At 42.2% G+C, this 16376-nt stretch overlaps 1 protein-coding gene across 8 annotated transcripts in view; it reads right to left on the bottom strand.

Moving 5' to 3' along the window:
- LOC107274722 (neuronal acetylcholine receptor subunit alpha-7) overlaps nucleotides 1-16376 on the bottom strand; it is an 85718-nt gene that overhangs the window by 62049 nt on the left and 7293 nt on the right. For all 8 annotated transcript variants that reach the window (XR_003061904.1, XM_015754145.2, XM_025092044.1 and 5 more), the window contains exon 3: nucleotides 1171-1310. Coding sequence is in view for 7 of the 8 variants with exons in the window: in XM_015754145.2 (XP_015609631.1) it covers nucleotides 1171-1310 (140 nt within the window). In the remaining variant the exon portion in view is untranslated. The remainder of the gene's footprint in view (nucleotides 1-1170; nucleotides 1311-16376) is intronic.

Raw genomic sequence — 16376 nt, 5'->3', positions numbered from 1 at the left:
TATACCGCCTATAAGAAGGACTCGGAAATTCTTCCGGTTTGCTAAATTAAAAAGTTACTCGACTCTCCATCCCGTCCATGATACATTCTTTAGCTAGTCACATTTCATGGGAATTTCATTTTGGCGACTGTAACTCCGTAAAAATCTAATGAAAGAAAAGCCTGGAATAAAAGATGTGAAAGTTCAAAATTGGACTAGCAATCGCGAGAATGAAGTTACGAAGTTGCTTTTCAAAGTGACGTATAAATCCTTGACCCGTAATAGGAGACAAGTATAATTTTTATATTTGAAAGAATTTTTATAAAACAATGTTTTACATTCCAACATATGTTTTCGTTTATCATTTCGTCGATATAGGTATAGGTATTTTTTGCAATCAATTTCTTAATGATCCATCAATTGATATATCTGTCTGTTACGCGATAAAAGTAAAATCCGATTAAATTTACGTAGATAATAAACCCACAGTCGTTTCGTCCAATGACCATTGGCTGTATTAAAAATATATTTCTCGTATCTCTCGCTGTGTGCTTTTACTGATAATAATAAGGAACCAAGTATTACGCAATAATCTACGAACGTTAAAACTCTAGTACTCAAGGAACTCTGTTAAAACTATTTTTAAAATAAACTATATTTTCATGTCAGGCTAGACCAACCTGCCATTATATAGAAGATAAAATAACTGTATGATAAGGTAGGAAAGACAAAGGTAAAATGGCATGTGAGTCGCAGTGATATCTCCTTAAATCGCATAGAAGACTAGCGTCTTTTATGAGTCGTAAAACTGCGGTTTCGAGAACCCCATTAACATAACGCGACATCAAGATTGCCAGCGAAAATCCGTAGCCGTCTGTATATGAGAAGAAAATTCGTATTCCTGCCCAGGGTGAAAATTGAGATGCAATATATTAGACTATTAGCCGATAGCGATACTGAATGCGAATCAAAAGCATAATAGAGATGGTTCCAACTCAAGATCCATTACTTGTCGCTGAATAGAAACGGCGCGCGATCCTTTTCAATACGTACAGAGTTACTGCCAAGAGAGGAAAATGTGGCTGAGGGAAGTTGATGAAAAAAAAAATAATAAGGAAATACAACAAAAGTTGTAATTTCATAGACAAAAAAATTTTCGAAAATTTATCTTATCCAATGAAAATGACTCACCACGTCGATGATCTGTTGTAACGTGATACCAAATCTGACTTCGAGAGGTTCACTCTCATTGGCTACTGGTCGCTCCAGAGTGTTGTAATTCGCCAGTAGATAGTTGAGCAGACGTTTCTCGTGCTGGCCGCACGAGCACTCTGTAACAAGCGAAATATTTCATGACGACGATACAAATGATAATTCGGTCATAGTAAAGCGCATGGGATTTATTGATTAATGCATCGTGGTAATAACGCATAGTGATCGATGACGGTAGCGCTTAGGTTAGGACGTTCCCACTTCCCATTTTGATATCCGGTCATCATTAACCCACAGCGTAATGGGTGACTCGGGATAATGGGGATTTTTAATTTTGCCACAGTGACCTCCGGCGCATTATAGGTATATAAATAGGCTGGAACATTCTCGTTGACTAATCCTAAAATAACGTACAATTGACTAGCGGAATACGACAAGAGGTAAACTGGTAATCGGTTAGGCAAACCTAAGCCAACCTAACCTAACACGTCCTGTTACTTGGGCGGGTAAATTGTATCGGAGTACGTGCCATACTCGTAGTGTACTACTCTGGACCATAGAAATTGATTACAGGGAACGCAAGAGGAATCTATAGAACAGTAGAATAATCTGTACTACATACTATCAGCCAACTGAATTCGTTGCACGTGCAGTCATTGAGAGCATCGAATAATATTTAGAGTCTGACAATAAATCCGGGACAGATTCCTGCACCGTGTGGCGTAGAACGGATGAGATCCTCCTGAATTTCGGCATGTGCCGGAAATCCGTGAATAAATGAATGGCTAATGAACAAAATGCTAGTAGATATAGGTATAGGCATAGTGTATCTAAAGCGTAGTAAAATGAGTACGAAGGGGTGAGTTCGGGAACTGGTAACGCCGGCAAACGATCGTTTTCGCGTATGCAAAGCGGCTTTTGCCCATTTCCGGTCAGACTGAAGGGTCGTGGATTTCCCGCCGTCGTTAAAGTACATGTAACCCTTTGTTCGTTGAAGTTGACATTCCGCGACTAAGAAAAGCACTGGCTGGATATAACGGACTTGGCTGAGAGAATAAACAAATCTCAGTGTAAAAACACGAATCAGCTTATGGTAGAGTGACTGTAGTAAATTAGCTGATATAGTAACATAGAAGCTTCTTCCGTTCAGCCAACGAAAACAGTATCTTAGCTCCTCGTAATACGAGTACCAAGATGTGCTCGTAGCATTACAGAAGATCCTAGTAATCCCAGCAGTGCTAATATCCTGTGTGAAGCTCCAGGCTCAAGATATAGCCTATACAAAACCATTGGAATTTGCCCTCACGTACTGTCTCTTACTGTATCTATAGGTAGAAACATACTATACCTGTTACTCGCACGAACAACAAGTGTATAAAGCTATTCGCTTTAATGAAGCTAATAAAAATAGGTTAGAAGCGAAACAACGAACGCTGAATAACGAGGAATTTTTTCAACGCGTATAAATCGTAACGTGGTGTTAAAAGCTGCAGAGAGCTCCGCTTACGAATGACTGAGGAATAAATAAACAGAATTAGCACTTCAGACAACACGTTCGGTAGCACAGTGGTAGGTACGCTGACTTGGCAATCCGGAGGTACCAGGTTCGATTCCCGACCAGGCTAACTAATTTTTCCGAAATTTCTAACCCTCGAGCGCTCTCTGGCGGGCCGAGTTAGACATTAAATATGAAGTGAGGGCGGTGGGGGCTGTATAACTCTCGTTGTAAAATAAATATTGGATTCTTCATATCTTACAATTTACACAAAATTACTAGAAATCGAACAGAAAAATGGACATATTGTTTATATGTGTAACAGTTAAAAAAATCAAGGACATTAAACATATTGCAGTTACAACAGAGATTTCACCACGAGAGTAAAATAAAGAGCTTACGAGTATGTCTGTCTCTACCTTACACACGTGACACCAATAACTCCGTCTTCGTCGCACTCGCCTCAAGAATAACAAACCCCCAAAGCCCCCTCAAGTATTTAAGACCTTCTCCAATATACAGCATTTCATCGCCGCACGAGTGGTGTACGCCGTTTTACAAGATTTGTCAACCATACAAAATAGATAATTCAAGATAAGGGACAGAAGGTTAAAGATGCTAGACACACCAGACCAAGCACGAAGATGTGCCTCTGTATAATATATGGAAAGGACACTTCATGCATCGTCTAAGCCTGTGAACATTTTAGAAATTAATTGAAACGCGAGTTTTCCTGAATGACGTAGGTCATGCGTAGATTCCAAAAGGGGGATACTTAGTACGGGTTATGCTCGGGACTGGAAATAGGGATATTGAGTTGGACGTGGGATGCAAAAGACGCAGCACCCCGTTTGAGGGTTAGGTACGACGTGTTTATGATCTCGTGTAGGCGACGGTTATAACGCTAAAAATAAGTGGTCACGATACATCATGAATGAAAAGTGGGTGTCTTTTTCGCAGTCTGGCTGTGACTATATGAAGCCCGCGGGTTCGCGGTATGAATGGTAGCCCCGGTAAATACATTGACAAGACAGGACCCTAGTACAAGCCAATCCACCTGTACGTAAATGCAGGTGCAAAGTGTGTGATGAGGCGCAAACGTACGTTGCGATCACACTCCTGTATAAAGATCTATATATATATATATATATATATATAAACGTATTTAAGTGAGCAACATACTCGCGCGCACGTACATCTACTAGGCAGAGTCGCTCGGCTTAAAGCCTCTCACACAGGGTTGCCAAGGGTGGCGCGATGAAGCGAATCTACGAACGAACGAACGAGAGAACGAGGCGCGGCGAGCTTGGAAGCTCCATTGATCCACAAAGAATATATATACCGCGTACGAAGTAACTTTGATGACGGTGTAAACAGTGCTTATACCGAGGATATATGTATACGTAGTATATGCGTATATATAAAAGGCAGTCGGTAAGGTAGGAATTCCGTATGTTTATCCGTTAGGATTGAAGATGACGAAATTAACTGAGGGACTGGTTAAAGTTGGAGTAGGTTTCACCAGGAGCAACTTGGAGACCCGATGTATTCTAGCGTGGAGTTACGACGGGAAGATTCGAATCCTTAGGATCGATATTATCGTCGATAACAAGCTGTCGTAATCCACGTTACTGCCTCTGAAGTCAGCTTGACGAGGACGTAAATAGTTTACAGGTACGTGCACTCGGAGCGCCATTACGTTTCGCATGAGTTAAATCGGTCGATGTGGACCGATATCTGTAAGGAGGATTTGCTTGGGGGAACGCTGTTAAGCGGAACTGTAGCGAATGGCGTGGTAGCCATTGCGACGTTGCGCATCGCTTCTTCGAGTCTGTTTGAATATTCATAGATCTTAACATGGAGTGATTTTAAGAACCCAATCTCTACCTTAATGTAGTTCATGGGCTAGAACTATGCAGTAGCTTGAAAAGAGCAGTGCACTTACAGCGCTTATTCACAATTTTAGGAACGATGTAAAAATTAAAAAAAAAAAGTACACGAACCCAGTAAGTGTTTTGCGGATAATAGAAATCGCTACTTCATATATCTGCATAGACATTTACAGTGTACACGATGTAGAGTTAGAGAATTCGCAAACAGAATATCTCAGTTTTTTTTTTCGCGAACCTGGAAAATATCTACCGTGCACGTGGGTCTCCGAGAAAAGCATCTTAAAAATCTCGCGCTTGGTCGCATTCTCGAATAACCGCTTAACAGGAGCACGAGAGTCAACTCGACAGAAGGGATTGCCGTCTGCAAGAATGATACGTAGCCGTGAATACCTAGGGACTCGGTGTAAGCGATTGGTATCCTAGTGAAATACTGAAGTTTCCGGTTTCACGTAAACACGTAAGAATAATGTAAATAAATGTTTGTCTCTAAATGGGTCCCTTGGGTATCGTTCCCATGGGCGGGACGATGCACGAGACTTGCTTCTAGGCCGGGCAGGATACTAGGAACGTACGTAGATCTTGTATTGAGTAAAACTGGGTACACGTTGTATACAGTAATATATGGCATTACATAATATAAGGTAGGTAAAAGCGAGGTAAGCAACGTAAATCGTACCTTCTCCCGAGGAAACTTATCTCATCGATCTTCCTTCCCACGTACGTTTGGTACGCAAGAGCTTTTAACCGGCCACCCGTGTAGTGGCTGGTCCCTTTGCATGTTGGACGAAAATGCTACTGTATACTCATTTATACAGTGGCCACTTGGCAGGGTAGCCAAATCGACTTACTGTCAAACAAAAGGGCCTCGGTACGCTGCCCAGAGTCTGCTGCTCTGAGGCTTATGAAAGAAAAACAACCTGGGGACGCACTTTGTGAATGCAGTGGTCTTTGACAAAGTACTATTCTTACGGTGTATGAACAGCATGCGGTACACGGTGTCAAAAAGTCTTACAAATCGCTATGTTGGTACGAGTGATTTTTAATTTTGAACAAAGTATAGATCAGTATAGTCGATCGTGCGATCTGGTTGAAATCGATAAAGAATAAAATATTATTATGCATCGACGGTGCGTATACGCGATGCCTGGAGTGAATGACGCGACGATTCAGAACCTCTTAAAATTCTGCTTCGGCGTCGCCCGAGATCTTCTCAGTCGTCAAACTCCATTTAGCCGTCCCCTTGGCTGGAAGTGACGTCAAGAAGGTTAGGTGCAGGGGCAGCCGAAGAATATCGAAGTAGAACGTGGCGGGCGTGTATCGGTTACGACAGTAGGAAAGCTTGCCAACAATTGATTTACACGTGTGCACGTGAGGAAGTGCAGGAAGAAGAAGAAGAAAAAAGAAAAGGAGCAGGAAGCCCGTGGCGCAGATATTCCAGTCGTGTAAGTGTCATCCAGATTGAAAGCCACGGATGTACGATTCACGAGGTGGCTATCCGACGACTGGTAAAATCTATAAATCTTGGAAATAAAACGGTGAAATAAGATTTCTCCACGATTCTAAATCACCAGCTCGAGGACGTACCGAAATGATCCATAGGAATACTCAAGTATACGCATTGGGTAAATTCATGACAGTGCGACGATCATCGCTTACAGTGATTACCCGGGATGCCGTTGGATAGGTTTGGTGGATGCCTGATTAAAGCCGTATTTCGCAATGCACTACGTGGCGAGTCCACAATTGCGGCTGATCGGTAGGATCTAGGATCGAGATCGGTACAAACCAGGAATGCTAAACAGTTTTGGTCAAATCAATACCTGTCGCCCTACATAATTCAGATGAATCGAATAGCTCGGTGGCATTCGGGTCACTAGATTTTCCACTATACGGAGACTAGGGAAATACCCTAGACGCTGCTGGAAGACTCATTGAAGATCGGATGAAGCTTAAAACCATACGATAAAGTCTGCTACCTCCGTAATATGTACATAGAACGTATGGACATAGGACGATAGGTTGAATACGGAAGCAAAACAGACATGTGGATGATGCCGTATTAGGTTATCTTCGATATAGGTACGTGTATGTCAAACCTGGCTACTCTCCGTACTCGTGTGTACACAGGCCCGGCTATTGTCACTTAATCCTTCTCCGATATTCTCCCGGACATACGTACACTTCCCGCTCTAATCTTCTGACGAAAAGGATTTTTCATGCTCGACGCCCTGATGGCTTTGGAGATTGACCCAAATGCTTGGCAGTTTCGCTCCCGAATGCAGCCGATATAACCAATCGACATTGGAACCGACGCCAATCTCTCGAAACTAGATGAATTGTTGATGCTCGTGTAAGCGCCAATTCGATTCTGGGATACATACGTTATCGTGTATGAGCATTGGGGCTCCTGGGAGTAAAGTTGAAACGAAAAAAAAAGAGAATGAAAAAAACGTTAAAACTCAATCGAGCCATTGTTGAGGGGAAGCCTTCAATCAATCGTCAGCCAAATTATTTATAATCGCTCTCCCTACGTCCAACTTCTATTACGATTCAACTATCGTATTCAATTTGGTTTGACCGAATACATGCTTCAATGGAACTGCACACCCTTTAAGTTTTGAACGCACCCGCAACTGTACGTAGGCCAAGTCAAATATCGATAGCGGTTCCCGTATTTGCGTTAACCTCAGAACCGTTTCTGGTTAAAGGCCTCGTGTGATGTGCATGCATGGAATTCCAGCATGAATACGTTATAGCCAGTGCGATGCCTACGGAAACCGCCCTTTAAGTCGATATAGATATAGCCCTGGGCGTTAGGTGAGCATACCTGGGTTACACGAGAAAATAAATAAGTTAGAACGTAAATGAACGTACACACGTAATACGTACCTCTGCGAGTTTTGCCTGCGGGGATAAGTGAGATACATGGCATATATCTTGTCATCGTGAATTTAACATACTGCAGTACTGTAAATCCCTTCTATCGTGTATCCACTAACCAGTGTACGTTGAACATAACAAAACTGAAGGTGGATTTCAAACGAGCGACAAAGATGAAGCAAGCAGTCTCTACGTCCTAACGCGATTCTACCACTCCTGCAGGAGATACTGTCTAACTTGGTAAACACGCTTATTGAATGTAAACGGGATTCCACTATCCCTCTAAGAACTTAACGACTTCTTCGCCGAATCGTTACTACCGAGTTCCACGTCGTAACGTCGGCATCGCTTTTAGCTGCATTTGATGTTACGTAAAACAAAGTTCCCAACAAGCACGCTGGTGAGATCGGTGTTAATATCACTGATGCCTCTGGGGTAGACAATTACCTTTGACAGGACGAGAAACCTTTTTCGCAAACATGCTTCGCTCGCGAGCACCCGAGTATTGCGGGAAGGTTGGTAGCAGAGAGACTAGAGTAAGAACAGCAAGATCAGAAATGAGGAAATTTACATGTGCATGCTCGACAAGAATGCAAATTAAGTGAGGGATGAACGTTTGCTGGTTAATTTTTTTTTCTAGCTGTCAAATCATGAGACACGATGGGGTCTACAGACTTGCATCGGCGCCACGTGGTTCTCGAAGCATTCGAGGTTCGTAAAGTGCCATCCATTCCTGGCTGCTACTAGCAAACACAATCGGACGTGTTGGAGTCAGGCTTACTTTGGTCAAAATAGAAGGTGGTAAGTGACATTTGAAATTACGAAGTGCGATGTATATAGCCGAAGGTATTGTCTGGAAAAATGGAAGCGTGCGGTATAAGTCTGTAGCACTGGGCCACAAGAGCTATTATCGAGGGAGAGAAAGAAAAAGAAAGGAAAACGGTAATGCCAACGGACAAACTGCCGAACCAATTCTCCTCTCTCAGACGTCGTTGAAAGCAATGGCAAAGAGGGACTAGAGGCTCAGGATGGATGAGAGGAGCAAGGACGGTAAGAGGAAGCAGAAGTGAGGGAATTGGGGTGGGGGGGTACTTGGCGTGGAAATAAACGTTACAACTGGCAGCTATGCCAACCCTTGCAAATCTACGACCACTCGAAGCGGTTTAGTCCCAGAGTTTCATGGTCCAGGATAAACAGTAAAAGCTAGTTCATACGACCATCGATTTACTCATCCATCGGTCGTAGCGAAAATCAGTCTTTGGAGATGATAATAATGAAAACAGCAAATACCGTGTGCAGTAATAATAAAATCAAAGTACACTGTGTTATATTGATAATAAGAACAGAGTACACTGGCCAGATGTAATTTTTGGGGTAAAGTCTTTTTTTATATATGAATAAATCAAAGTTATTTTGGCGCCTTAAATCGGTCGTAGGATTGGAACGCGTGTCTTGTTATAGGAATGGATGCGGGGACTAATATTTTATTATTATCTCGTTAGTGCGTTGCCGCTGAAGAGGATGGTGCGTTATTAAATATGCAACGACTGGGACGTTGCCTGTGGATCCTGGTGGCCAGCGAGGCATAAACAATACATGCATCCCTTGACCTCTTACTCTCTGTGCTACTACTAAGGGACGAATATCATTGTTCCACTTTACACTGTACGAATTGAACCCGACCTACTCAGCTAAAGGATGGAGCTTATACCATGAAACAAGGACTTGTGATACTTTAATCCCTTGTATATTCGGAGTGTAGTAGGTCAGGATGCCGAGAGGAAGTATTTCAAGTTTTCCATACAGTTGGAATTTACGGAAAGGAGACAAACAAGTCTAAACTTTAATGGGTCATCCCCAATAATAATACCGTTGCCACAAAATATATATATATACATTTTTAGCAGAAATTTTTATTTTTTATTAATTCTTAAATTCAAAATTATTTTTTATCCGTGGATTATCCATAACGGTATTAAAAACATTGTTTCTATGCATCAAGAATCCTCGTATGTGAAATTACTTAGAAAAAAAGGTTCAGCATGCCACATATATGCGAAGTATGCTACGACGGTCTAAAGATTTCAAAAGTGGGATAAGAATGGGTAAGATGCCAAGTAGTCAAAAGTAAAATAATGCCAAGTAAAAAAAAAACTACATTTTTTGGATTTCTTTACACACTCTCAAACAGTGTATCCTCTTGGCTCTTCGTTTTCCATACTCACATATATATCCACCGTGTGGTCCTTCAACAGATAAATCGATCGACCCCACAAATTCTGCGAAGATACCTTCCATATACTATAGTATAGTCGTCGAGTGTAGCGAAAGAGCCTGCACCATACTGGGTCCATTGGATTTGACGTTCTGCTCAGCAGCAGGTTGCTATTGCGCACGCAGGCTCACGCGATTCCATCTAATCCATATTAAGCCACCGAGTGAATTAGTCAGTTGGTTGCAACATTTCCCATGTCAAATTACATGCATTCACAGCAGGACTTATATATGACATAAAAATAGACTAAAAGTCAAGTGCATCCATAAAGTATACAAATTAAAGCTTATTTATTTATATTTTCTGGCAACGCCATTATATAATTGAGTTTCATACATCGAGAAGTTTCATCAGGTAAAACCCTATATGACAGGGGCTGACAAGTGTTAAGAAAATGCATTGGTACAAAAACCTCTGGAGACTGTATTGGTTAACCATTAATTTCTCTGAGTCATCACTTCCTGTCTAGTATATATATAATATATTTATGCCATATAAGTATCTGTAGTATAGCTGTATCCGCTTTCAAATAGAATTCTCTAACAGAATGGAGCTTACGCACTCTCGCTAAAGGTGACAAGTCAATGTTCCATATTTCAAGCTAATGGTAAAAGGGGGCTGGCCCGAATATCAGCGATGGAAGCATTGAACGCTGGGAGGTGGGATTCGTATTAAATGCCCGGGGGCATCGTTGGATTAGTTATATCGATTCTCAGCGAAATTCAAACGCGAAAGGCGATACGCCGTAGATACCATACGATCCTTCTAGAATGAAGTTGTCTCCTTTCTTCGTCTTGTAACTCTATAAATAATCACGACTGACATAGTGAACCCGTAATAAAGAATCTGGCCAGTTACTAAGTGTATGTGCAACGATTTACCTTTTATAAAAAAATAAAAAAATAAAAAATTGAAAATCGCCTCAACATTTTTTTTTTCTAAAATTCTTATTTCAAACTTTTTCCGTAGATTTCTGACGTTTCGCCGCGAGGGACCATGTCGCGTTTGATGACTCGTACCTTACCAGGGATAAGGTTTCTCTGGGCGTAGTCGTGTTCCTAGAGCTTAACGATGTCGAAGTGGCTCGTGAAGATCATTTCAAATCCAAGGAAGTAGCCGTACTCTTAATTCCCCCGAAAAAAGTTGAAGGGTCAATGCGAGAACGGTAAAGCGATGCCCATTGAGTACTATCCTTAATCCCCAGTGTACCCAACAGAATGACGACCTTTGATCCTAAACCGGGAGTCGGTGTGTTAACCTTCGGCATGGAAAGATCAAGAGACTAAGGGCAGAAGGTAAGGTCAAAACATCGAGAATCCCAACGGGAAGATCAGGACCAAACGAGTTACCTTAATAGGCCATCCAATTGATAAGGTACCCGTCGATCAATAAGAATTTACATGGATCTTCGACAGAAGGTGGAAGCACGAGGATGTCAAATCCGATATCATGTTGTACTATATGTCTGTGGCAGTATCGGCAAGTCCGCCCAGGTACCGGTATCGTCAAGCGTTTAGCCCCGGGTAGTCGCCATAGCAACAGGCACCCCCAAAATTCTCTCTGGCTCTGAGTCGCCGAGGCTGTTGGAGGTGAGCAGCCGCGGCAGGGTGACTGAGTGAGGAGGGCAGATAGAGAAGTGCTTGAAAGAGAAAGAGGGTTGTGGGAGAGGACGAAAGAGGACGCGAGAGACGAGAGAGGACAACAGGGTGGATAGCAGGACGAAGGGCGCAGGAGCGAGTTACACAGAGAGATATGTATATATCTATATACGGGGAAAGCCAGAGTTCTGAGAAGAGGAGAGGAAAGAGAAAGCAGAACCCTCCGATTTCATCCCTCCCGGTTCTTCGCCAGGGACTGCTGATACATTCCTCTCTCCTTCAGGCTGGCACACTAGGGCTCATTCAGCTTCAACCTTGTTCCTTCGATCCTTACGCTCGACCCTACGTCCATGACGAAACCCCGGGCTTCCGACGGAGACGTAAACGTCCTGAAGAATCTTAGGAACATTCGCCTACGAGAGAGGTCCTGGATCTGACAGGAATTGGACTTACCAAGTTGAAGACAGTTTTCCAAGGTCTGTCAAGTCCATCAGGCTACTATGATATCTATTGAGAAACAAGCCTAGTCCTATGTTCTTGGAAGGTCCTTTACCATCTTATCGAAATGCTGATGAGAACAGATCATAAACAATGGATTGTACTCTTTCAGATATGCTAGGTAATCCAATATGCATTTTCTAGTATCAACTGACCAATCGCAATCGAACTTTTAAATTCCACCTTTTTACTATGCAGCAATGTTTATCCTAGACTATCTAAAATATATTAGAATGGATGCTGCGCGTAGCTCGAATACGTTGATCTACCCAACCCCGTTGCCACGTCTCTTCTCTCTTATTGTATTCCTTTGAGAACAACAACGGGGCACCTAACCCCATCTCTACTGCCGAGGTACTTCGTACCGTCTATATGGCGCTTACAAGAGATATAGGGACGTTGAGGATTTTTATTTTCCTGCGCTTTGCGAGTTTCCGTCGAGACACACTGGGATAAACTCGCATGATCCAGAACCGTTCTGCTTATTCCAGGATGTATATCCCGAAGCTCCTTACTATCTCGAGTCAGGATCGTTAACTGAATCAAGGATCGATGGGTTCGACCTAGAGTATCTTTTAGACCGTGACGAAGTGCAAGACTCCCACTAACTTTGGAAATACGACTGTTATCGTTAAGGTCGTGCAAAGATTCCTGATGAGAGACCCTCTCTCGTTAATAGGGTTACCGAGCTCCCGGGGCGCACTCTGAAATAGATGCTTAAAAGAAGCCACGGCGCCTGATCTCAACGTATGTTATTTCGGCGGAGGACTTTTTCTTTGGTTATAGTGTACAATGATCTTACAAAGGAAAATCTCCATCGAGGGTTTACGTCATCGATATCTCACATACCGAGATTAAACTATGAAACGTAGCAGCTACGTATTATTTTTTTTTCATTAAATAAACATTTTTTAGAACAATATTCAGAAGTTTTCTATCATAACTTTACCGGTTCAAACACCTCATAAGCTTCTTGGGATGCAGTCCTAGAGTTCTAACTATCCCTTGGAATTCTTAATGAACCTTTAACATACAGGCAATATGACGTGTTCTTTTATATACACCGTTCCGCTTTATCCAAGCCTTAAAAATAGCAAATAGCTCTTCTTTTAGATTTCAAAGGAACCTCGAATTATTTTTCAGTTATTCAGCCCAAACAAGTTCAGCCGTGCATGGTGTTACCATGAGGATAAAAATTAGTAGTCTAATATCGGTATTTGGTCGGAATAATCATATATGTATAAATATACCATCGAATGAAATTTAAGAATAAAATAATTTTTCAACATATTCCGATGGGAATAGATATTCCAATGAAATACATAATATCGGTGCACAGATCATGCGGCACGTTGCTTCTGAATGTTTACAATGAAAAATTTTATCCATAGAAGGAATACGATACCAGGAAGGAAGGAAGGAGGCTGACCTCTACGTGACGAGATTGTAAATTCCATGCGGATAGAGTCTTCATATCAACGGTCAGTCGGAAAGATTCGAACAGTGTACCACTGAGCTCCACCCTCTATGCAGGCTCTTTCAACCGCTGCATCTCCTGCAGCTCTTCCACTGCCCCCCAACCGCCACTTCGGCAACATAGCAATTCAGTGCATTGGGTCCGAGAGTGAATTGAAATCGATAGCCCGTGTGATTGTGATCCTGATATTCGATCGATCGACTTTATTTCACTCCCGTGGGGCCAAAGCGCACACTCGTCCAAACTCTACGGGATATCCGAGAAGATGAAGAAACGGGTATGAGTGAGTCACTGAAGTCAGTAAAGTCGCGAAATTCCGCTTGAACTATGACCTCCTGGACTTGAGAGCAGGTCAACGTTTCCGCACTACGAGAACCAATAACTTCTTATGTAGCTGGTACGAATAAAGAAAAGGAAAAACATAGCTCCTGGTTGTCTGTTTATATTGAAAAAAATTATCTGGGCAATTGTGACATGGCTCTTGCACCCTTAACTTCTCTTTCTTTCCTCTCTTCTATTCTGCAGCATTCAGCTGAACCCGCAGTGGCACCAGTCAGCACCCTCTCGACGAAGACGTGTTTCGAAATCAGTCGAGCTCGAACGCACGATAACCAATAGGTGAAATGTCACGTACTTCTGGGAGTACAATGGGACTGTTGTGTTGGATGGAACACGAATGAAGGCGTGACGCTTACACGCTGCTTTGAGAATCGTTCAACTGCCGCTGCTAGCTGATCAACTAATAGTGCATGTACGTTATACCATATACCCGTACGTGTGTATTTACCAAGCTTGTAGATACACTCGCATAATCTTTTTCAAGTTGAAATCGATAATCGATTTTAAAAACGTATGTCTAGGGTTGAAAGAAGAAAAAATTTAAATGAAAACCAGCTGCCTATTTAACGACTGCGATACTGATACCAGTAGGATTATTAATGGAGCTTCTCACAGGGACTATGTTCGACAAGGATGTATTTGCACCTTTTATAAAATTGTCGCGGGAAATTCAAATGCCCTGCAGCGAAAGTTCCATTTATTTTTTTTACTGGTTCAGCGATACTTTCCATGGAATCGCATTACGTAAACACTCGGCGCAACTCGAATCGAATTCTAATTTTGGTCTCCTCTCTGACTACTACGTACTAATTACCACAAATTAAGGAATAATTAATGTTGACAGCAGACCATTTCTTCACGTCGGAGAACTTTTCCTTGTAAGAAGATTTAGCATTAGACCAAGTACACTCAATTGTTCGCAAGTAATGTCGCTCACTCCGCAACAATGAGTGACGTACGAATTTCCTATTGATGGAGAATTTTTTTAATTCCAGGGAATATCAAGGACTTTGAAAACTTTTATCCTTGTAGCTACTTTTCAGTTACATGACATCCACGATAGGATGAAATTTTTTTCTCTCTTTTTAAATAAAAAAAAAACATACTTTCTCACCTATAGTTACGTATTCAATTATGATCGCAATTTAATTGACCTACTCTTACTATGTATAATACTAGGAGGTAATATATATATAAAGTGATCCACCCCTCATGGGTATTCCAAATTGTTATATAACGTCCTATACGCGAGCCTAATCCAAGCTTCCACCATGCCCTTTTACTCCAATGATTAAATGACTCGTGTGCGCATCATTGATACCATAGATCAGTAGGGTATCGGCATAATGGCTCTATCTATGAAATGACTGACGCATTTCTACTGACATCAATCTTGGATTTGTAGGAGGCAATTTGTGGCGACATCCTTAAGCTCAAAAGAGCATTGACAAAGCCGGTTTATCAGATAACAAACGACAGACCCATGAGCGACGATGAATCTGCGATGAAGAAGAGATACGTATACCTTAATACACCACATAAGATACACCCAAGCTAATAATACAGCTGTGGATGAGAAAGATCGAGATGTGAAACGTCGATGTATAAAAAGTCTTGATAACAGAAATAACCAAAAAGAAGGACCGATTAAAGAGTAGGTAATTACCAGACAAGTTGCAGTTAAGGAGAGAGTAATCAGTTGGTATAAATAAGGTTACCTTCAGAGGTGTAATGCAAACACGAGACAGACAAGTAAACGAAATTGCTATAATTACTTGGGATTGCAGAAGCTGGAAAAATATTTTTTTTTCTAAAAGCTGATTAAAGTACAATTTTCACTTCTCGAGAGGTCAGGTAAATAGTAATTTTATAACGTACAAATTTATTAGTAGGTACTGCCAGTTAATAAGTTAATATTTGCTACCCAATGCATCGCGCCGATCTCTTACCCTCTTGCAGATTCGTGAAAATCGATTAGCCCTCTTTCTTTCTTTTTCACTTCGATTCAAGTCTGGTCGACCGAGCAAGATACCGAGGAAGTGTATTGATGTAACCGTATAGATTGGCATCCGGGTATCAGGTTGCCCGATGACGTTACACACACCAGGACAAATTACCTATAGGACGAAACGCTCCTGTATTTTCCAGTGGTTAACCTTGCACGTACCGTATCCTCATCGTAGTACTCTATTCCTAGCGATATCCGTCAGCATACGTGCACGCATGAGCGATCCGAAAAAGACTCTCTAGGAAGATTGGTTTTGATCCTGAATTTTATCGAGATCGCAGTAATCAGATGCAAAGACATCACGAGGGATGAAGCGCAAAATAATGGGGAGTACCTAGAGTATTAAGGCAGAGCTAACATAGTCGCAGAACGAAACAAAAGATTGGAGCCACTGTTGGTGGGTTAATGAGTGGTGTTCGGTGGTGCAAAACGGGCCCGCCGTCTAGTGTTTACCCACCTAGGACCTAGGCCCTAGATGGGTAGGGTAAAATCAATGCGCGGGTTAGAAGGCGGGCTGGGGAGAAGTGAGAAAGTGAGCCGTTGGGTACGCCGGTAGGTAGGGTGGCTACTGAGGGGGATGGCTGGCAGCAGCCAGCCAGGGTAGGCGATAGGTGGTAGATGGTAGCACGCGGACCCAATAGGAGGGTGGTGGTGTTGGCGGCGAGGCAAGCGAGAGAAACGACAGCGACAGGACGAAGAGGTGGGTTGGCGGGGGGTTGGCGG

The sequence above is a fragment of the Cephus cinctus genome, unplaced genomic scaffold (genome assembly GCF_000341935.2).
Source record: "Cephus cinctus unplaced genomic scaffold, Ccin1 Ccin1_scaffold0101, whole genome shotgun sequence".
NCBI lineage: Eukaryota > Metazoa > Arthropoda > Insecta > Hymenoptera > Cephidae > Cephus > Cephus cinctus.
Note: the sequence above shows the minus strand (reverse complement) of the source record. Positions and strands in the feature narration are given on the sequence as shown.